The sequence below is a fragment of the Equus caballus genome, chromosome 11, assembly GCF_041296265.1.
Source record: "Equus caballus isolate H_3958 breed thoroughbred chromosome 11, TB-T2T, whole genome shotgun sequence".
Taxonomy (NCBI): Eukaryota; Metazoa; Chordata; class Mammalia; order Perissodactyla; family Equidae; genus Equus; species Equus caballus.
The window spans coordinates 23638200-23661594 of NC_091694.1; the positions used below are offsets into that span (position 1 = coordinate 23638200).

Below are 23395 nucleotides of genomic sequence, written 5' to 3' on the forward strand. Positions count from 1 at the left end.
AGTGGGCGGGACACAGGAGGCAGAGTGCGCTGGCGATTGGAGCCTCGATAGGCTCCACCTCCAGACCAGCAGCCAATCTGCCCTTATGCGGCCGGGCCCTGGTTTAGTACCTCAGTTACGGAGGGGAGTAAAATCATTACATCAGTGGGACTTGAGTCCCACTCCCCTAATAGCATTGGGGTGGAGAAGGAACCAGAAACAAGTCCTGGCAGTGTCCTCCCCAGGACTGGGGAGAGGGCAGGCAGATCCAAGGACCTCCCAGGGCGGGCGGGGCAGTGGGCGGTGCGTTTAATCCACACTCTGCCGCAAGCAAGTTAGACGCCTCCTCCCCAGCCCTCCCCCACACACAGTGAGCAGAGCGGACAGCTGACCACACAGCAACACACACGGGGCGGGGAGCGGCGGCAGGTGATTAGAAGAGACAGGGGGCTCCTCTCTGCCATTCCCACCCGCCATAGCCTCAGGCCCCCTCCCTGAGCATGACTCTTGCAACTAGGGGTGCTGTGGTACGCCTCTGTCAGACAGGAGCGGTCAAAATACCAAGGGCGGGTCACCCACAGGGTGGGAGGAGTTAGTGGCTTGAGCCAAGAAGGGACCAGCCATTCCTTTGAGTCTGGGCTACTCTGCTATGAGAGGGCCAGAGGCCTGGAAACAAGCCTTGGGGGCCGAGTGACCAGGCGCTCTGGTTTCCGAAGCAGGAAGAGCCAGTCCTCGGAGGAAACTGAGGCAGGAACTATAGATATAGGGAGGCTTCTAGCGGGGGGCATCACTGTGTCTGGAGAGGCTGGGTTCCATTATGGCCAGGCCTGCCCCAGCCCAGATAACCAGAAGTGGCCAGGCTCGGCATGGAGAGAGGCCACAGAGTTTGGGGCACTGCAGGCGGACAGCCAGACGGTGCCCAGACTTCCTGGAAAGGGGAAAGGATCCGGCTCCAGCGAAGGCCTCCTTCCACCTGAGAAAGCGCTCTCGGACAGGAGGGGGCTGGGGTGGGGGTAAGCTGTTAACAAGCGTGGGTAGCTCGTATGTCAGGGTGAGGTCCTCACAGCCCAGGACATCTTTGCCTGCCCCTCATGCCTGCCCAGCCTTCTTATAATCACCCGCCACTGTTAGTGACCGAGGCCGCGATGCCACACTGTACCCTTTAAATCTCCAACAGGTCCGCTGGAGGAGGGGCGGGGAGGAGAAGAGAAGGGGCAGATCCAGGGGATGGGAGGAGAGCACAGGGAGAAGAGGGAGGAGGGGCAGAGGGTGCAAGGAGAAAAGGAAGAAAAATTAAAAAGAGGAACATGCCCAGAAGGACACAGCCCGGGAGAAATAAAAAGCTCAGGAAGGAAACCAGTGAAGGAGGGCGGACAAAGCTCCTACCCAGCTCAGGGTGGAGGGAGCTGAGCGGACGAGGAGGCGGACACGCAGGCAAGCTGGACCTCCCAGGGAGGGAAAGGGCCCTGCCACAGCCCAGTCTCCAAGGTGGGGGCAGGAAGGGCCCCGCTGGGGCAGGAGCGGGGAAGCTGGGCATCTGGCCAGGCCTCTGGGACCCTCAGGAAGGCAGCTCCCACCCCCACCACTCCCCAGTCCCCTGCACTCACCTGAACCTGGCTCACCAGGGGGCACTGTCCTGCCAATGTTGGGCAGGAGATACTCGATGTTGGGCACTGACTGAGGCTCCTTGTCATCCACAGGGGTCTGCAAACAGAAGGAGGGTCAGCCAGCACATCCTCAGATGGCTGGACTGGGGACCCCACAGAGTGGAGTACCCTGAAGACAGGGCCATGTCCCTCCTCCAGGGTGGGGCTCACCAGCACAGGGACTGTCTCCCTCACCAGTCAGGCACTCTTGAGGGCAGGTCCTACATGTCCCCCATGAGGCTGTTCGGTGCCTTCCCCAACACCTTGATGGAACCCCGAAGGCTCGAGCTGCTCCCTCAGCTGAGCTGTGCCTCCTCCCTCAGACTGGACCTTCCTGAGCCCCGCGTCCTCCACACAACACTGGGAAGTGAGGACCACCTTTGTTCCTGGACTCAGTTTCCTCAGGGCAAGGCCCATATCTACCCCCTCAGACGAGGGGCTCATGAAGGTGAGGATCGTGTCTCCCATCAGATCGGAGGAGCCTGCTGCCCTCTACACACACCTGCGATGAGGCCCACCTCAGACCAGACCCCGCCCACCAGCCCTCTGCCTCACTTACCCGCTCTCCCTTGTCCTCGTCATCGCTGAAGAACCAGTCTGACTGCGGAGGAGACAAAAGGAAGTGATGAAATCAGCATAGGAAGGGCTGAGGGGAGACAGGGGGACACGGGCTACCCCCTGCTCGGTCCAGAGGATCCACCCAGGGGCCTGATGGAGCGCCAGATTGGCAGGAGGGGGTCCCCCCTCTTCTCAACAAACCTCAGGCTGGCTGGGCTGTTAGAGAGGTCTCAGAGAGAGGTGATGGAGCCTGGAACCCCACTCTACAGACTATGAGAAACCCTTGGGGAGAGCAAACGGAGGGCACGCAGCCTAGAGGTAGAGAGGGCTCGGGCACAGACTGATGACAGCTCGGGGCAGCTGCTCTCTTTGCCTGTTTTTCGCTAAATGCTGTTCAGCGCTCACATGATGGCTCACACCCCAGTGTCAGCCAGAAGCAGGGGCAGCAGCGCCATCTGGTGCCAGCCAGGTCCACTGCAGGAACCAGGCGGCCGGGCCACAGCTAAGCGTACCCCACAGGTCGGGGTTCCACAGGACACCTGGGGCGCCGGGCCCCTGCCCAGAAAAGGGGAGCACCTGGAGGGCGGTGTTAAGAGGCTCCCCGAGGGGCAGGCAGGCAAGAGTTTTCTCATAAATGCCAAACAGCCTAGAAAATAAAGTAAAAATCCTACTCAAATATATTTTGTGAAATTTGAGAATCTTGAAGATAAAACTCTAAAAGTTTTCTGAAAAACAAAAACAGATTGCTTCCAAATGAACAAGTATCGTTTGTAACTAGAGCTTTCAGCAGCAACAGACACAAGAAGACACGGAAGTAATATTTTCAATGTGTTGCTAGACTACAAATTTCAAAGAATTTTGAGCCTGGAATTGTTATACCCTGCTAAACTCTCATTTAAATTTGAGTGTGATCTAAAGTTATTCTAAGACATCAGAGAGTTTACTACCCAAAGACGCTCTTGACTGAGCACGTGAGCATGTAAAGAAATGAATCCAGCTGGAGCAACAAGCTCTGAGAAGGATGGATAATAGTATATAAAAGGCCATTGTTATCAAACCAGCAATGACACACACGCACATATATGCAAACACACAGAGAATATCCATGACAACCTAGAATTCAAATGCAGAGGGAGAAACCAGTGACAGGGGACAGTATATTCGGTACTCGGCTTTTAGATGGGCTGGAAGGGGGACACGGACACTGACAAGCTCGAGAAATTGATAGCAAAAATTAAACATGAGTATAGGCTTTTATAATTGTATAATGAAATATAAGTATAGGTTTTAGAACATGTACAATTTTCATATCAGAAAAATAAAAATCAATCCATCAAAAGCAAGGTGGAGCAGACCGAAAAAAGAGAATAAAATGAAAATGTGGTAAAAAGAAAAATTACATTTAAAAAAGGAAGAAAATGGCATTTAAGATGGCAGAAATAAGGCCTAACAGTACAGAAATTACAATAAAGTAAATGAGCTAAGCTCACTGATCGAAAGTCAGACACACAGACTATTATAGACATTTAAGGGCATCCGTACATTTAGAAGGCAGACTGAAGGACACGTGTTAACCTGTTAGAGTGGGTACTTGTGGAGGAGGCAAAGCCAGGTGAGGAGTACAGGGAGACTTGCGAGGTCAATTGTGACCACGCGCATGAACCTCAGTTATCATCAATCACAGTCAGGCACGTGATTAACGCAAACGAGCGGCACAGAAGAGAAACAAGAAAGAGAAGAGAAGAGAGTAAGAGAGGATAAGAAAGAAATGCAAGATGTGGAGTCAGTCGTCTCGGGCTCAAGTTCACCTGAGGCAGATTACCTCTCTATTTACTTCTCTGTAAAATGGGCATAATATGAGTATCTACTTTGAAAATTGTGGGGAGGATTAAAATGAAATACTGTATGGCTATTGTCAAAAAGACAAGAGGGGCCAGTCCGGTGGCGTCGTGGCTAAGTTCATGTGCTCCACTTCAGCAGCCTGGAGTTCACGGGTTTGGATCCCGGGCATGAACCCACACACCGCTCATCAAGCCCCACTGCGGCAGCATCCCACATACAAAATATAGAGGAAGATTGCACAGATGTTAGCTCAGAGACAATCTTCCTCAAGCAAAAGAGGAAAATTGGCAACGGATGTTAGCTCAGGGCCAATCTTCCTCACCAAAAAAACCCCACAAGAAATAATAAGTTTCGGCAAGGATGTGGAGAAAAGGGAATCCTTGCGCACTGTTGACAGGAATGTAATTGGTGCAGCCATTCTGGAGGTTCCTCAAGTATGGAGGTTCCCGAAAAAATTAAAAATAGAACTACTATATGATCCAGCAATTCCACTTTTGGATATTTATCTGAAGAAAATGAAGACACTAACTCAAAAAGACAGCTCCACCCCCATATTCACTGCAGCATTATTCATAATAGTCAAGACATGGATGGAAGCAACCTAAGTGTCCATCGATGGATGAATGGATAAAGAAAATGTGGTGGATATATACAATGGAATATTATTCAGCCATAGAAAAGAAGGAAATCTTGCCGTTTGTGACCACATGGATGGACCTTGAGGGCATTATGCTAAGTGAAATAAATCAGAGAAAGACAAATACCATATGATCTCATTTATATGTGGAATCTAAAAAAAAAGAAATCAGGGCGAGCCCAGTGGCGTAGTGGATAAGTTCGCACACCCCACTTCGGTGGCCCAGAGTTCGCAGGTTTGGATCCCAGGTATGGACATACACACCACTGGTCAAGCCACGCTGTGGCAGGTGCCCCATATACAAAATAGAGGAAGATTGGCACAGATGTTAGCTCAGGGCCAACCTTCTCCACCAAAAAAAAAAACAACAACAAATTAAAAAGATAAAATAAATCCAATCTCATAGATACACAGAACAGATTGGTGGCTGCCAGGGATGGGGGGTGGGGGATGGGTGTAACGGGTGAAGGGAGTCAAAAGGTACAAGTTTCCAGTTATAAAATCAGTGAGTCCCGGGGATGTAATGTACAGCATGGCGACTCTAGGCAATAACACGGTACTGCATATTTGAAAGTTGCCGAGAGAGTAAATCTTGAAAGTTCTCATCACAAGAAAAAAATAATTGTATCCACTTACGGTGACAGACGTTAACTATTGTGGTGACCATTTCACAATATACAAATATCGAATCATCATGTTGTACACCCGAAACTAATATAATATTATATGTCAATTATATCTCAACTTAAAAAAGAAAAAAAGAAATACTGTACTTAAAACATTTAGTACAACACGTTAACATATAATAAATGTTAGCTATTATTATTGAAAGGTGTGGTCCCCAGAGACAGGTTAATCTGAAGGAGCCCTAAAAAGCCAGCCTTTAACTCAGGTTTGAGGGTGCATAAGGGTGCTCTGGGAACCTAGAAGGCTACAGGAACCTTCTGGTGGTGCATGGCTCTCTGGAAGAATTTGTGTAGCTCAGGCCACCCTGCTTTTGCACATGCTGTTCCCTCTGCCTGGAATGCTTTCTCCCTTCTCTGCCTGGCTAAGTTCCTCGTGGTCTTTTAAGACAGTTCGAGAGCTCCCTGAAGAGCATCGCAGCCCTCCACCCAGGGCAGGGCTGGGTCCTGCTGTGGGGCGTCCCTGGGCCTCGCCTAGAGCACGCAGAAGTGATGTCTTCACTGGGCAGTGCTCCTTCAGAGCAGGGCCTGAGTCCCATCATCGCTGGGTTCCCAGCACCTGCATTTGTCTCTGGCACGGGAGGATGACGAGGATGACAACGACGACGAGGATAGCTAACTCTCATGTAACACTAACTGCCAGGCACCATTTCAGTGATTAACTCATGTGACCGTCACAATAACCCGGTGAGGTAAGTGCTATTATTATCTCCACTTTACAGATGAGGAAACTGAGACACAAAGAGGGTAAATAACTTGTCCAAGGTCACGCAAACATAAGGAGTGGAGCGAGGGCCAGTGCCCTCAACTGCTACACCGGTGGTTCTCAACCAGGGCGACTCTGCCCGCCAGGCGGCATTTGACAACGTCTGGAGACACTTTCAATGGTCTCAGCTGGAGGCGTGCTCCTGGCATCTAGCCAAAGATGCTGCTCAGCATCCTACGCTACACAGGACAGCCGCCTACAAAGAAGTGTGCAGCCCCACCAGTCACCTGTGCTGAGGGGGGAGAGCCCAGCGTCCACACAGCAGGTATCACCACACCTGCTGAGCGAATAAATGGACAAATGCCTGACATGGTCAGGGTCCAACCGACTCGGCAAACATGGTGTGAGCTGGTTGGTGACTTGCTTCTGGGAGGCTGGACAGCGGAGTTTGCTCGTCTCCACTCTGCCACCATGTTGCTGAGCGACCCTGGCCAGGTCCCTGCTCCTCCTCACACCTCCCTTTCCACCCTCTGTCTGATCAAGGGCAAGTGTGGCTGCCTTAAGGCCCCTCCAGCTCTGCTGTCCAAGGGTCCACGGATGATGGAGGCCCTGGTAGGGAGGCAGGTGAGGGCTGTGTCTAGAACTCCCAGCAGGAGTCATGTCGCCCAGTAACTCCAGCTGTCCCCTGACTGGCCAGGGGCTCAGAGCCACAGCCAGAGCAGCCTTGGCCACTAGTCGGGTCCTACCTGGGCTCGTGCCTACATGGGTCCCTGGCTAAAGGGCCTCTGGGCTGGATGCAGCCTTGCAGACTCTGCTGCATAGGCTCAAGGGGTCTGCAAGAGAGGTGGCTCATTCACCTGACAATCCTCAGGACTGATGTTCAAGTGCTAGGAGGCAGAGAATGGAGGGTCGCCAGCTCAGTTCCTTCCCAGGAATGAATCCCTGAGTGGGAAAGCCCAGATGGGTATAACCTCAATGGCAATTCATTCATTCGTTCATTCAACAAACACTGAGTGTTCACTACATGCCAGGCACTAGGCTTGGTGCTGGGAGTACACCTCTGAAGGACACAGATATGCTCCACCTCCTGCCCGCCTGGCCAGAGGAGGGGTTGCCATGGGCTGGGGACTCCCCCGAGGGGCCCTGGGGCAGGGCAATGGACACACTTTTGGCCTCCCTCCTCCCTGAAGGCTGCCTGACACCCCAGCTGACCACAGGCCTTGGGCTTCCAGGAGCTTCTCTGGGAGTCATGGGGCCAGTGTCCCTCTCTTCTCCACTGCCCCCCGCCCCCTGCCAAAGCAGACACTCTTGGGGGCTCCTGTTGGGTTGGGGAGCTGAACTTTCCCAAGAGAGACAAGCATCCCCAGACCAAGGCCTCATCAGGGTCCGTCCCTGACACTGCCCGGCAGCCCCGGCCTCCCCGACAGCTCTGGAGTGGCCTCTGAGCTGACGGTCCCAATATCAGAATGAGAACAGGCCTCCATGCTTCCTCCTATGGCTCAGGGCCACGACTGCGCAGTGAAGGGAGGAAACCAGCGGACAAGGCCAGTCATCACGACCAAAGTCTACTCCACTGCCTCCCCTCACTGAGCCTGGCCAGCCTCCCTTACTCCAAAGCCGGCTCTAGGACAGACACTGGCATCTGCCCTCCCAGGAGGTGGGTAGGAAAGCACAGGCTTTGGCCAGACAGATGTGGCTTAAAATCCTGGGGCTGCCACTTATTAGCTGTGTGACCTTGAGCAAGTCACTTGGCCTCTCTGAGCCCGTTTCCTCATCTGTAAAATGGGTGTGACATGACCTGGTTTTCCTTTCCTAGAGTGTCTGTGAGGTGGGGGAGGCTGAAGCTCCCCTTCCCTGGACCAGCTGACAATCTTATTTCTCCTAGCAGGAGGGGGTCTGGTTCCCTCCTTTGTGGGCCAGACCATAGGCCATACTAAAATCTGGAAATAGAAAATCTCTGATTCATAAAAACACCACTGAGCACCCCAGAAGCGAGTGGTGCTGCCCTGGGTTTGGGTCTGGAAGACCAAGGCCTCCTGCGCCCTCTGCTGGCGGCTCTGGTTTCTCATCCCGTCACCGACAACAAGGATCCTCAGAAACACAGGGCTCTTGGCGCCTGCGGGCAGCCATGAGAAGGGACGTGGACCAGCCCAAAACACACGCAGCCCGAGTGCAGGATCCTGCCTCAGTCCATGCCCTGCCCTGTCCCATCCACCTCCCCCTACCCGGGGCGTCACCATTTCCTCCTGAAGCCTCAGTGGGGCGAGCAGGGCAGAGCTCTGACCCCAGCCCTGCAGCCGTCTGCTCAGCTCTGCCAGGAACCTCTCCTGGGGGCCGCCTTCTGATGGCGCCCCTGCATTCAAGCCTTCCACTCTCCAACCCAGAGCACTTTCCCTGACCTTCCTCCTCCATCTGACCCTCACGCACATCTTGGAGGCTCAGAGGCCTCCGCATCCTCCTGCTGGGGATGAGACAGCCCAGAGCCACAGGGATTCTAGGATCCCTTCCTGTTTGGCCTCGGCACGCAGCCTACTGCTTCCGAAGGGCATTCGCCATTCCGGCAGCATTTTCCGAAGCCTCCTCACCCTTCCCCGAGCACACCCACCCAGGCGAGCAGGAGCGAGGTGCCCAGGGCACATGGCCTAGGCCTGGGGCCGCTGCTTACGTGCTGGATCAGCGTCTCCACGATCTTGTAGCGGTCCGGCATGTGGGTGACCATCTCCGCCATGTTGTCCTCGGACGTCCTCACCAGTGTCGGCCCGAAGACCAGGGCCAGATTCCGGGGCTCCATCTGGGCCAGGGAGAGAGTCAGGTCAGGGTCAACACCCTGGGAGCTCCAGACTCCAGTCCCCAGGCCTCCTTCACTCCGGCCCCTCAGGCCCCTGTCCCAACTACATCCTGATCTGTCCCTCGCTTAGGGGCTGGACACCCCGTTGTACGGGCATGGAGGTGCCTGGTGAGGAGAGCACAGGCCAGATTGCAGCCCCACTCACCCCCAGGCCTGGCAGCCATGGCAGTGCCCAACCTGCACACCCATACTGTGCCAGCAGTGGGAGATCCTGGAGTGGGGACCCATTGGAGGTTCCAAGGGTATTTTAGGACTGGGAGAAATCCTACAGCTCCCCTCATTTTCCCTGCTGCAGAATAAGATACAGAGGTTTGATTAGGAAAATGCAATGCAAGGGATTCAAGCTAGATCAGAGGAGAGATTTCCATCAGACAGAGGGGGCTGTGGCTGGCTGCCTCTGGAAGACCCTCAGAAACCCAGGAGATGGCTCTCCGGGGAGAAGCACTGGCTGGCAGGCGCGGGTGTGGTGCGGAGAGAACAACCTTTAAGGAGGATGCTGTGCCCAGAGGGGCTTGAGAGGATCTGATCCGGAGGACCTTAGAACATGCTGAGAAGATGCCAGTCCGCTTCCCTCCCCAACACCGCACGCCGCAGCCCCCACCCACCTTGTTCTTCTCCGAGTGGTCAGCAATGGTCTTCAGATGGCCCACGAGGAATTTGAGTGTTTCATAGTAGTGTCCTGGGAGATCCCGGATCTGGCGGGAGAGAGAAGGGGCATGAGACCCGGCGTGATGGCCTGTCCCACTCCCCACCAAGCCCTAAAGAGGTCCCCACTGCTCTATCTCAGGGGGTCTGGAATCTACCCTCTGACCGTTCCCCTCGTACACGGGAGAAACTGAGGCCCAGAGTGGAGAAGGGCTCCTCCAAGGTCACAGGGAATCGGTGGCCCTGGACTCCAGGCCTCCTGGGACAGTGGGCTCTCCAGTGCAATCTACCTTTTGCCCAAGTGCGTCTCTCTTTCCTTACCAGCTTCCGCAGCGTCTTCAACCGCTCCCTCGAGTCTTCAATGCGATTGGCCTCGATGAAGTCGTTGTATTTGTCTAGAACACAAGGAAGACTCCTTAGAGAGGTGGGAGGCGGCCCTTCTCCCATGATCAGAGTGGGCTGATTTCGGGCTGAAGGCCCTGGCCGGCTGAGGAGGCCCTGCTGGCAGGTTGGTGGTTTGCGCCCATGCTGTTCCAGTTTTGGGGGGCTCCATGGCCTTGTGTTCACGTGACCAAACCCACCACAGCTGCACTCAGGTGTGCACCTGACCTGGGGTAGCCCAGGCATGTTCGTTTGGGAAGAAATAAGACCTGAGCTGCATGCTGATACTGGAAAAGGGGTCCTTGCCCCAGTCTCCAGGACAAGGACACCACAAGGTCAGAAGAGATGGTCACCTAGAGAGAGGGAGGGACCTTTCAGCATCCAGACACCCCTCCCCATCTGTGTCAGGATTCCCCCAACTCCCTTTAGGAGAAGTCCATGGGGAACCTTAAAAAATGGAATGTGATAAGTTTATTCTAAAACTTAGCCGGATGAGTAAATGCACAAGGACGGCCAAGATTACTTTATTTTTTTGAGGAAGATTAGCCCTGAGCTAACTACTGCCAATCCTCCTCTTTTTGCTGAGGAAGACTGGCCCTGAGCTAACATCTGTGCACATCTTCCTCTACTTTATACGTGGGACACCTACCACAGCATGGCTTTTGCCAAGCGGTGCCATGTCTGCACCCGGGATCCGAACTGGTGAACCTCGGGCCGCAGAGAAGCGGAACATGCCGGCCCCAAGATTACTTTTTAAAGGAAGAATGATGAGGGAGGATTTGCCCTACCCGATACTGAAACATACTAAAAAGATAGAACGGGTAGAGAAGGCGGATGAGGATAAGGCAGAAAGAGAGAAACAGGCTGTGGGGATCTTCACTAGGTGATAAAGGCGGCATGCAAATCAGCGGGGAAAGCTGCGGGTATCAATTAACGTCCCTGGGGCAATTAGCTATCTTGTTGGGGGAAAAAAAACCCATTTCTAACTCATGCAATACACAAACAAATTTAACTGCATTACAGAGCCAAATAGAAAAGTTATTAAAAGATTGAGGAAAATAAGAAAATACTTTTATAACCATAAAGTCTTCCTAAACATGAGATGCAGAATCCATTGAAGATTAGCAGCTTTGACTATACTTGTTTTCAGTTTCTATACTGAAAAGTTACAAGGCAAATGGCAGACCAAGAGCAAATATTTGCAAAAAGTAACAAAGGGTTAATATCCATAATACACAAGAGCTAGTCTCTTACAAATCAATACAAAAAAAGACAAACAACCCAACAGAAAAATGGGCACATAGTCTGAACAGACAATTACAGAGGGAACAGAAAACACCAATAAACTAATGAAAAGAGAGTTAATCTCCCCAGAAATGAGGGAAATGAAAAAGAAAACAATAATGAGGTGCCATTTCCCCTCTCCGATTAGCAAAAGTTGAAAATATGGCTAACATCCAGTGCTGATGGGGTGTGGGACGCAAACTCTCTGGTGCCGTCAGTGGGACTGTGAACTAGCGCCTTCGTCTTGTCGAGCGCAGCTTGACGTGAGCTTTCAAAAATGTTTACCAGGACTTCAACCCAGCAACTCTACATCTAGGCATCGACCCGGAGGACACCGATGCAGGTGTACAGGACACGTTCCAGGAAAGTCATTGCGACGTGTTTTGTAATAGTAAAAATTTAAAGACAACCTAAAAATCCATCAATAGGGGAGCGATTAGATAAATTATAATCTCTCCAGACTATGAAGTACTACGTGGTTGATTTAAACAGAGAATGAGGGAGAGCTCTTTGTACTGACTTGAGGGAATCTCAGAATTACAAGCCTCCTTCTGTTAAGAACGCTCACCCAGTGGTTGCTGGAGACTGCTCACGCGGGCTCCTGAGAGCCGATCGCGTGCATCTCTCCCCAACTCCATGTAGGCGACGGCACGTCGGGAGCTTGAAATAAGCCATGGCGGGAGTATTTATACCATGGAAATTGGAAAACGCTACAAATCAAGGCTTTTTTTCCCTCGAGAGCCAGCTGTTGAACATGTACCAGCACACCACTGAACTCACCCAGCTCCAAACCCTATGTATGTATGTGTGTCTTTGTCATGCGTGTAAGAGGGTCTGGAAGGAAACACAACAAACTGCTAATAAGCAGCTCGGCAAATGGTCAAGAGTTGGGCTCTGGAGCCTGACGCCTGGGGCCGAATCCTGGCTCTGACACTTGCAACCTGTGTGACTTTGGGCAAGTCAGTTAACCTCTCTGTGCCTCAGTTTCCTCCTCTGTAAAGAGGAGATATAGTACCTACCTCACGGAGTGTTGTAGGCAGTCGTGCGTGGCCCATAATAAATGCCAGGAAAGTGTTAGTCAAACCTCTGGGGACAGGAGATGGGAGAATGACAGGGACCTTCATGTTACCTGATTCCTGTCTGTATTACCTAAGTTTTTTACAAGTACATGTTTCTTTTGTATTAAAATAAAAACCCAAAAAGTAAAACCAATGAATCCAATTTAAAACGTGGTCGGGTACCGCACAGACACATGTCCCCCCGCTCCCATCCTCCACTTGCACCCTGCTCACCATCGGTGAAAAGAGGCTCAGGGAGCTTTCGGAAGAAGGACTTGAGCAGGCTGCTGATCACGTTGAGGTCTTGCCAGCGCTGGGAAAGGGGCAAAGATGTCAGACCATGTGCAGGCTCAGCCTTATGCCCCTAAACCTCCATGCCCCCAGGTCCAGGGCCAGCCAGGCCCAGCCCAGATACCCATGCCTCCAAGCTAGGCCAGCTCCAGAACCCAGGCCACCCCAGGCCCTCCCTGGGCTCCACTCACACCAAGCTCTGCCCAGACCAGGGATCTCTGGGCTAAGAGGACTCATCAGGGTTATGGCAGCAGAACAGAGTCCCCAGCCAGGTCCTAGCCCCTGACCACCTGGCCCCAGCCCCTCCTTGCTCCAGCCAGCCCAGTGGTCCCCAACATTTGCCCATCCACAGAAAGTACCAGGTGCCTTCTTTGGTCCAGGCACTGTGGGAGACAGAAGTGAACGAGACTCACTCCACGTGAGCCTGCCCATTGGACCTCCACTGGGCCTACTAGTGCCAGCTCCTGCTTCCCAGTGTTTCTCCTTTAGCAGAGAGTCATCCTTGGACCCCCTCTACTTCCCCATAACACAGCATTCATCCACCTGGCGCCTGCTGCCTCAGGCCCTTTGCACCTGCTGGTTCCTCCACCAGAACTCTCCTCCTCCTGCCCCTTACATAACTGGCTCCTCACCCTGTCTATATGTCGCCTCCAGAGAGGCTTTCCCTGACCATCAAAGCTAAGGCAGCTACGATCACCTCTGCCCTGTCATCTGTATCACAGCCCTGACTTCGTTTCTTCCATGGCACGCAGCACAATTTATCATTATTGTATGCATTCATTTCCTTTCCCCACCTAGCTCCCTGGTAGGCCTGTAAGCTCCAGGAGGGGCAGGGATCCTGTCTTACCCCCTACTGTGTTCCTATCACCTGGCCAGCTCTGTTAGCCTGGCACTTAAATGGTCCCAATCAGCAGTTCTCAACCAGGGCAATTCTGCCCCCCACGGACCTTGGCAATGTCTAGAACCATTTTGTTTTTCACAACTAGGGGATGCCACTGGCATCGAGTGGATAGAGGAGGCCAGGGATGCTGCCAAACTTCCTCCAGTGCACAGGAAAACCTCCTGCAACAAAGATTATTCTGCCCCATATGTCAAGGCTGAGAAACCCTGGTCTAAATGAAGGGTTGTTGAATGAATGAACGAATGGCCGGGGCATTGTCCCTTCTGTCCACCAGGGGGCACCATTGCCCCGCACAGTTGATAGGAACGGTTCACAGTAACTCATGCCCAGAAAGCAACATAATACCCTCAACAAAGACACACAACACGTGCTCATTACAGTGGATCCGCAGCTTAATGCCAGACAATTCCACAAACAATACCCTCCCCACAGACTCAACAGGAGTTAGATTCACCCTGTACACAACACTTAACTTCCCGCACTCCCCCAGCAAATGAGATGAGTGCTGTGTAAGACAAAACCACACGCCCAGTACACTCGGCACGCCCGCACCCTGGCTAAGGGCCAGCTAATGTGCTTCGGGGCACACCCCCCACCCCCCACCCCCACCCAGAGCAGCTCCTGCCCACCTCCCTCCATTACCTCCTGGCCCTGGGGCGTGGGCTCTTCTCATCTCCCAGCTGCCAAAACCAAGCCTTGCCCATCCTCCCTGACCCCTCCTATGCGCAAGTATCTGCTCCTCTTCCCCGGCCTCACCTGAGCTCCCCTCTCTGGCCCCACTCAGAGCCCGGCCCCTACACTCCTGATGGCCACCCTCTCCCCAGATAGCAGCTCCCTCCATGGTCGCACCTCCGTGCCCCAGCACGACCCCACACCCACTCTCCAGTCCACTCTTGTCTGGTGCCCGATTATGCCATCACCCCCATGTGGGTGACTAACCATCACCCCAAATCCCATGGGGCCACTACCTGACACTTCCTCCCTCTCCTGCCCTGCTCCCCAGTATCTGCCAGTGACAGATGCCCCCAGCCCCCAGCTCAGACTTTTGGCTCCTCCCTCTCCTGCAGCCAACTCCTAGAGCTGCTCCCAGCCCCCTCATTCCCCTGGGACCACTGAGTCCTCCTGACCCATGGAACTTCCAACATATCAGTAATTTCCTCCCTAGATGCCTTGCCCTGGGCCTCCCACATTCCCATCCTTTAGGCATAAGCTAAAGCACTAGTCTTTCTCAAACCCATTCTCTTTTATACCGCCCCCCACCCTCCGCCCCAGCTGAAGAATCATCCATGGCTTCCTATTGTCCATTGGATCAAGGTCAAAGGCTTCAGTGAAGCCATTAAAAGCCCTCTGTCCCCTGTGCCAGGCCTCACCCTCCCAGTGGGTGTTTTCCAAAACATTTCTCACCAGAGCCCCCTTTTGTCAAGTAAACCCATACATGAAAGCCCAATATGAAAACAATTGACATAAAAAAGCCAGAGCAAAGCAGGTTACTCTAGTTCAAGCAAGGCTGGAGGTCCCGCCCTGCCCCTGGCCTCTCTCAGCACCACTGGGGGTCCTCAGGTTCTGGGAAACACAGTTTGAGAACCACTCGTCCTGCCGCAAACTCTTGCTTTTATATTGAAATATTTATTTGGATATTTTTTCTAGCTTTATTGAGAGAGAATTGACATTTAACCTGCTGCAAACTCTTAAGTGTGGTTGTCAGTTCCCCTCAAGAGCTGGTCTTCTCTCATCTGATCGGCCCCTTCTCTTCCCATGTTGTAGCCACCCAAATCGCTGGCTCCAGAAAACACCATTTCCTCCCCTTCTTCTAAGCCAGGGGTCTGCAAACCACCACCAGCAGGTCAAACCCAGCCGACGGCCTGTTTCTGTCCAGCCCTTGGGCTAAGAATGCTTTTCACATTTATAAAGCATTGTGAAGAAGGAGGCAGTGGAAGACGACGTACATGAGTCCGTGTGGTGACAAAGCCTACGACATTTACTGCCGGGCCCTTTCCATAGACAGTGTGCTGACAGCTGGCACACCTGCAGAGCCCACGCCTCTGCCCAGGCCATGCCCTCTGCCTGGAACGCCCTTTCCTGGCTTTCACTGGCTTTTAGTGGACTCTACTCATCCTCAGGCCCAGAAAACTGTTGCCCATGAGCCCCTGCCTTGGGTTTCCCAGGCCACAACCGCATCTGTCTGTTCAACTTCAGCTGGGGTGGTGCCCGTCCCCAGGGCCGGCCTGCAAGGACAGGTCTCGTCTTGCCCATTTTGGTGCCCTGGCCCAGTGCCGGGCACATCGCAGGGTACAATGAACATGATAGACATACAAGCCACCTGGGCCCCACTTCCACACACCCCAGCCTCACCCACCTCATCCTGCAGGTTGATGTCACCGGGCCCGCGGTTGAGCTGCTCCTGCAGGCTGGACACTACTGCGTTGTTGCCTGGCACCCGGTAAATGCCTGTGGACTCCAGCCCCCGTGCCTCCACGATGCGACAGCATGCAGCCACGATCAGGGGGACGCGCTGGGGACAGAGGCGGGGCGGGGGTGTTAGGGAAGGCAAGCGCTCTCCACTGGTGGGCCAGAGGAGGTGGAGAGGCCTGGATGGGGCAGTGCAGGGCCAGAGCAGGAACCCCATGGCGGGGACAAGAGGACCCTGCTGCCTCCAGTCTGGGGGCAGAAATAACACCGAAGCCTCGCCATGGGCTGAGAAGAAGCACGGCCAGGGTCAGGGACTCGGGCTCTGCCTCAGCTCTGCTGCTCCCTCCCTGGGCTGTTTCCCCAGCTGTGTCTGTAGGACGAGGTGGAGAGCTGGTTCCAAACCCGTGCAGCTCTGACCCTCTGTGCCTCGGTCTCCCTCCTTACTCTGGAGAATAGAGGGGCCCACCTGGTTCTCTGTGGCTGGCTGGCACTCCTCCAGCCGGACTCCAAACGCCCTGGGAGCTGCCTTTTTGTTCTTCTTGATGATGTTGATGCCCCAGGGGGCTTTGGGGGCGGCAGCACTGTCATCTGGGATGGAGGAGGCAGAGAGAGCCAGGGTGAGGTGGGGGCCCGGAGAGGGGCAGCAACCACACTTGGTCACACACACTCACCGCCACATTCATGTATGTTTGGATACAGGGGGACTCCATCAGAGAAGCACCTGGGATGCTGAGGGCCGATGGGAAACTATATACTGAGAGAGAAGGCCAAAGGATGAGGGTGTTTGCCCCAGAGGAGAGAAGCCTCAGAGTACTGTAAGGACTTCTGTATGGCCTTAAGGGCTAACACTACCAGGCAGGAGCCATAGATTCTGGTACAACCAAAGGAAGAACTTTCTAACAGCCAAAAATGTGTGAAGATGGAAAAGGCTGCCTCCAGAGAGGATGAGCCTCCCACTCCTGAAGGGACACCAGCAGAGACTGGAGGACCACCCAGCTGAGAGGTCCTGGAGGGAAATGAGGCCCCAGGCCCTTCCAGCCCTGAAACCCTGAGAGCCCCAGGTGCTCACAGGCAAACACACGTGCGCAGACACGCCAGGACAACACTAGCACACACCCACAGGCACACACACAATCCCTCTGCTCCTGGGCAGCCCCCCCCCACCCCGGTAGGAGCCCCCTTCCTACCCTTGCTCCCGGCAGGCTGGTCCTGAGTCCTGAGACCACGTGCTGTACTCTGCTTGAGGAACTCAGACTTGAGGCCCCCCAGGCCACGAGAGCCTTTGGGGGAGGAATCGGCTTTGGGCCCAGAGCTATGGCTGTGGAGGAGAAGGGGGAGAGAGGTCTTCATCGGGTGGGCCAGGACACCACCTGCCCTGGCCTCTCACCACTCCGGACCGCCCCTCCATCCCTGGGCAATCCCTCCTTGCCCTTCTGGGGACTGGAGGCTGCAATGTCCCTACCGCCTTCCCTGCCCCCAGCAGAGGGTAACTCGGGGGCTGCCCCAGGCCTGGAGGTGGGCCAGGAGGATGCCCTCTGCCTGGAATCCCCCTCACCCCATGGCCAGGACTGCTCCATGAGAGCTGGGCCTCACCTCACTTTGCGGTAATCATTAAGCTTCTTGCTGATCAGAGCTTGGTTGGCACAGCCGGGGTCCTGGAGGAGAGGGAAGAGAAAGCAGACCCCATCAGTGCCCACGGCCAGCCGACCCAGGGCTCATCCCTGGCCCCTGCCTTGGCCTCGCCTCCCCTCTCCTCCATCTGCCAGCTGGAGGGCACAGACCCTGGATCGAGGAAGACCAGGGCTGGACTCCAGAGCACGCCCTCACCAGCTGTGTGACCTTAAGTAATCCACTTAACCTCTCTGAGCCTCAGTCCCCTCAGCAGTAAAGTAACATGAGGAGATAATATGGCGACCTCAGGGTTGGGGTGCAGAATTATGCACATAGCACTCATGACAGTCCTGGCAAGACACAGAGGAGATGTCCCATGAGGTGCATGCTACTGCAATAATGAAGGTGACTTGGGACCTCCGGACTGTGCCCTATTGGGGACAGCCCAGCCAGGTTCCCCAGAGCAGGGGCCCAGCTTCCAGGTACTTTCCTCCCTGTGGTGAGGAAAACAACGTCCTGGGGCAGACAGAGCCTGGTTCAGCGAGAGGATGTGTCCTCAGCGAGAAGGTCTGTGGCCCAGAGGCTGTGCACTGGCACTCCTCTCCCCATGGCCAGAGCAGGTGGACGCCTGGGCCAGGGCCCAGGCCACCGTCCTCTTGGCAGAGATCAGCCTCCAAGCACAGGACCCCCACATAACTTTGCCCAGGTGTGTTGAGGCACCTTTGTGCCGCACCTGGCAGTCAGGGCCAGCAGAGCGGGCAAGCCCAGCCCAGGCCCCTGGTGTGCAACTGCAGCTGCCCAGGAGGGGGCGCCATTTAAAAAATTCTCCCCAAGTCCCTGCCAAAGCCCTTGGCTCAACCCCAGCCGCCTGCTGCCAAAGGCCAATCCTCTTGGCCTCCTCCCAAGGTCGGGGGCGGCTGCCCCTGCAGACAGGTCAGCCCTGTTAGAAGGGCTAGCCACAGTTTTGGCATGGGGGCACCTCATTCTGTAATGAGACCCCCAGCCAGAAGCCGAGGTTGGCCTGGAGCTGACCTCTGTGCCAGAGCCTGCCCAAGGCAGTCATAACAATAATAATAATAATTACTCTCGTTCCTACAGCTATTATTGTTACTGCCAGTCATGGCACACTAGGGACGCCAGGCGCTCTGTGAGCCGTGCATTTTCTCTTCACTCCAAACCCTGGGTGGGGACGCGCCAGGGGGGCTCCTGTGAGCCCATTTTACGGAAGTGGGCACTGAGGCTCAGGGCCGGAAGGGAGGTAGGTCTGCGGCAGGTGAGAGGCGGCCCTGGGGCCCGCCCTGCCCTCCTGGCCCGGCCGGGGCGCCGGGGCCCTCACCTCGCCCTCGGCCCTGCTGTTCTCTCGGATCGCTCTGATCCAGCCCAGCATGTCATCCCGGTCCTCAGCCTGAAAGAGATATTCACAGAAGTCAGCGGTGGTCAGCCGGAACACGTGCCTCCTCTTGGTCTCGCTGTAGGAGATGTCCACCAGGCAGGAGCCGATGCAGACGGGCGCCGCCTCGTCCTCACCTGCGACGGCCGCCGCCGCCCCCGCCGCCGCCGGCCCGGGCTCCCGCCGCTCCTTGCTCAGCGAGAGCGAGCGCGCCCGCAGCGCGGCGTACACCCGCTTCCACTGGCGCAGGCCGCCGCCCGCTTTCTGCAGGGAGACACGAGAGGGGAGAGACGAGGGGGATGGTGTGAGAAGCCAGGCCTGCCCTCCCCGCCCCCAGAGCGGGAGGGGGCCCTAGAGGCCGCAGACAGTGGACAGCAGCGGGGACCCCCATCCCACTGCCCGCCAGGAGCCCCCCTGCTCCAACCCTGCCAGAACCTGGCGCAGCGTCGGGCGCACAGTCCCCAAACAACTCTCTCAGCGCCTCATCTGCCTGGACACCTGTGTGACCTTTCTCAGTCCCCCAAGAGGGTCCCCAACCTTCTCTAAACACTAGCATCAACACTCATCTGGCGTTGGCAATGCCCAGAGAGCTAGCTGGGCCTCTGAGGTGGGCAATCAGGCCCCCCACCCAGCGTGAGCCTCCTTCTGCAGTCCTGTAAAGCCACTGCCAGTCCACACACTGCTCCCCTTCACAGCAGAGCCTGTCAAGAGCCGTCAGCCACACTTGCTCTCCCCACTTTTTCACCTCTCTCTCAAGACTCCACTCAGTGCCCCCTTCCCCAGAAGCCTCTTGCAAGGGCACCCAGGCCCCCCAAACTGCCAAAACCACTAGTGGCTTCTCAGCCCTTCTCAGCCCTTCCTTAACCTCTCAGTGGCTTCTGAGCCAGCGGGCTGCTTCCTCCCTTTCCAAACCCTTTCTTGGCATGGGGGACCCCACGGTCCCTGGTTTTCCTCCTAATTCCACAGGCTTCTTCTCAGTCTCCTCCGCTGGTTTCTCGCCGCCCCGCCCCCCTCCCCCCCCATCCTCTAAACCAGTAGTTCTCAACCAGGCGAACCACTGGGGAATCAGGGGACATTTGTCTGGAGACATCTTCGTTGTCACACCTGGGGAAGGGATATGGCATCCAGTGGGCAGAGACCAAAGATGCTGTTACATATGCCCGATGCCCAGGACAGCCCCCACAGCAGAATCATCTGGCCCCAAATGTCCATAAGGCTGAGGTTGAGACCCTGCCGTGAAGGAAGGGGAATTCCTGAACTTTGTCCTGGGTCCCCCTCCCTGCATGCCTCCCCCATAGCATCATCCTTGCCCAAAGCTTCACATCCCCTCTGTCTGCTGACAGTGACTTCCAAGTGTGCCTTGGCCCAGCATCTCCTGAGTCCAGTCCTGCTCCCCCACTCGCATGCCCTGCGGGCACTTCCCACGCTACTTGCTCACGGTGGAGCACTTGACTTTCACCATCAAACCCGCCACCCTCATCTTCTCCAGCTCAGTAAATCCACCCAGTTGCCCAGAAACCGGGGAGCTGCCCTTGACTCCGCCCTTTTCCTCCCCCTCGACATCCAGCCCACCAGGAAGCCACAACGGTTCTGCTTCCAAAATATCACCTGTCTCCATCTCTCCTGCTGCCACCTCGTCCATACCATCAATACCTTTTGCTGGACAACTGCCCAAACCATTCCAGTGTCCCCTCTCACCTCCTGTGATCCATTCTCCACCCAGCAGCTGCAGCCATCACTTAAAAATGTAAAGGGGGTCGCGTCTGTCCCCTGCTCAGCACCCCTCATGGGTTCCCGCCACCCTTGGAATCAAATCTCAGCTCTTTGTCATCTGCTCCCTGCCTCTCTCCCTCCTTCCCTCTCACTCTGACAAGCCACGGGGAGCTTCCCCAGTGCAAGCCAAGCCTTGCCTTTCTCCAGGCCTTTGCACTTGCTCTTCCTTCTGCCCAGAGCCCCTTCTCTTACTTCTTCGTGTGGCTGCCTCCTTCTGGCCCTTAGGTCTACAGCTCCAGTCTCACCAACATCACCTCCCCAGCGAGGTCTTCTCTGACCATGTTTTTCTCCGTAAAGGCAGCTCCGCCCTCCCTCCCTCCCGACTTGAAGGCCAATCACCTCGCCCCTATCACTTTCCTGGAGTGCTGACCGCACCCTCAGGTTATCCCGGTTGTGGATCTCTCCAGTAGATGCTAAGCTCCTGGGGCAGGCAGCTTGTCTCAATTCCCTATTCCAGAGCCTGGAGCCTCACGGGCACAGGGTAAGTGCTTGGCAATATTTCCTGAACAGATGAAGGAATCGTCCTCGGAGCACCCTGAGGGCAGGGGCTCCATCTCCCCTGTCAGACCAAAGGCTCCTTTCCTCTGGCTGGTGGCCCACCCACTACCCCATGCCCAGCACAAGCCTCTGCCTCAGACCAAGCCGGACGGGGACTCTCCACGCTGGCATGTGAGCACAGCCATGTCTGCCACGAGCCCCGCCCATCCCCTCAGACCTGCTGCACCCAGCAGGGGCGCTCAGAGCAATAGACAGCCAGGCTCTCCAGGAGAAGCTTAGTGTCAGAGTGAGGTGGTGACAAGGGTGCTCTTTGAGACTGAACCAGCTAGGTGACCTTGGACACATCAAGCCCCCTCCCCTGGCATCAGTGTTCTCTGTTGGCAAAACGAGAGGTGAATTAGCTGGTCTCTAAGGTTGCATCCAGCTCAAATGCTGGGTCTGTGGCTGCAGGGACCTGTCACATCCCGCCACCCCCTCCTGTGCCTGACAGTCAAGGGTCTCTGAAGGAGGCTGGGGCTGGGTGGGGAGGGGGCAGGAGAGGCTGGACTTGCTGGAACAGACATCTGGCTGGCAATCAGGACCCCAGACAGACCAAGTGCCTGAAGCTGACTTGGGGACACCTCTCCTAACTCCTAGGCCATGGCACCGAGGGAGCGAGTGAAATGGGGTTTTGACCAGGGTGGGAGTGGAAGCTCCTGTCCTTCAGAACTGGTCAGTAGGCAGGAAGGAGAAAGAGCCAGCTCCTCTCCCTGCCCAGGAGACACTGCGGCTGGCCTGCCAGGGCCACCCAGAGCTGGGGGACAGGCTACCTGGCAGGCGGGAGTCAGCATTTCTCCCCAGGCCTCAGAGGGGCTCAGATGTGGGGCGGGAAGGTCTGTGCACACCTGGCTCCCCTTCCTCTGCTCACAGAGCCAGCCCTGTTGCCCCTCCTAAGCCACCCCTCCTGCTTCACTGCCATCTTGCTGGCTCTCCTCCTTGGTCTCCATCCCCCACTTCCTCCCAAGGTGCAGCTAGTCTCTTGCCTTCTCCCTCAGTGCTCCCGCCCCTGTGGCTGCAGGTGCCCATGGACCCTGATGGACAAATGCCCTCTGTCCCTAAGATGCCTCCAGGGGGGTATGTCTCAGGGCCCTCAGACTCCACAGGGCCCCAAAGGAACCTCTTGGCTTCCCCTCCCCAAACCTGCTCCTCCAGTGCCCTCTGGCTTCAGGGGAGGGTCCCACCACCCACCACCCACCACCCCCACAGCCCAAGCCCGGAGACCCAGAGCCACTTCCTCCATCCTCCCGCACCTCCCAGCCATCAGCAGCCCAGGCCTTCCTTCCCCTTGAATCTCTCTCTAAATTGTCCCCTCTCCTCGGCTCTACACCATGACCTTGATCAGGGTCCCCTCCCTCGCTCACTGGACAAGAGCAATGGCCTTGTCTCCTGCTGTCACAGATGCAACACTTGCCTCCCAGCGTCACGCACCTCCCACCTCCCATTTAAATCCTGTAACACGTGCCCTGAGTGACGAGGCCCCACGTGCAGCAGCAGGCACCCAACACACCGCACTCCCACCTCTTGTCCTGGCCCGCAGCCTCCCAACACCCCCTCCTCACCTTTCTCCTAGCCTGTGCCAGAGGGCTTCTCCCCTGTCAGACCACGCCCCTCCCTCCCACCTTGTGGATTCCCACACATCCCTCACATCTCGGCCTTCTCGATATCCTCTCCTGCCCCGCCGAGGTCGGGGTCACCCACTCCATGCTGCTCCCAGACTCCCCATCATAACAGTCATGCTCTGGACACTGTTATACAACATGTGTTTCTCTGCTCGTCGTGAGCCCCAGCAGGGCAGGACTGGCCCGGCTCCATCACCACGAGGTCCCCAGAACCTCAATGAGGACAGAACAGAGCAAGCAGGCCCTTAGTCATTATGCGCAGACTGGCTGAGGGCACAATGACGACGCCGGCCTTGCCTGGGCTGCACACGTCCCTCCGCCTGCTGCTGGCCCGTGGAGGAGAATAACTGGCCCCATCTGACAGATCAGAAAAGGGAGGCTTAGAAGTTAAGGGGGTTGCCCAAAGCCATGTGCTTGGTAAGTGGCTGGGCAGGAATTCCAAGTCTGTCTGACTTCAAAGCTTATGTTCTGCCCAGGCACAAGACCCCTAGAAGGCTGGGTGGAAAATTCAAATAATAGCAGTAAGCAGGAGGACAGCTGCCCCATGCCAGGCGCTGGGTAAACCCTCTGCTTAGATCATCTCAGAGAATCCTCAGC

The 23395-nt window shown here is 55.6% G+C and overlaps 1 protein-coding gene across 4 annotated transcripts in view; it reads right to left on the bottom strand.

Moving 5' to 3' along the window:
• Nucleotides 1-23395, bottom strand: part of ARHGAP23 (Rho GTPase activating protein 23) — a 77507-nt gene that overhangs the window by 7095 nt on the left and 47017 nt on the right. For 3 of the 4 annotated variants that reach the window (XM_070226210.1, XM_023652649.2, XM_070226208.1), the window contains exons 12-22: nt 18816-19133; nt 17462-17523; nt 17056-17186; nt 16335-16456; nt 15816-15971; nt 12502-12580; nt 9866-9939; nt 9505-9594; nt 8717-8842; nt 2185-2226; nt 1587-1683 (exon numbers count right to left, since the gene is read on the bottom strand). In XM_070226210.1, the coding sequence (XP_070082311.1) occupies nt 1587-1683; nt 2185-2226; nt 8717-8842; nt 9505-9594; nt 9866-9939; nt 12502-12580; nt 15816-15971; nt 16335-16456; nt 17056-17186; nt 17462-17523; nt 18816-19133 (1297 nt within the window). Of the gene's footprint in view, nt 1-1138; nt 1162-1586; nt 1684-2184; nt 2227-8716; nt 8843-9504; nt 9595-9865; nt 9940-12501; nt 12581-15815; nt 15972-16334; nt 16457-17055; nt 17187-17461; nt 17524-18815; nt 19134-23395 lie in introns of all 4 variants that reach the window. The other variant, XM_070226209.1, reaches the window with a different exon arrangement.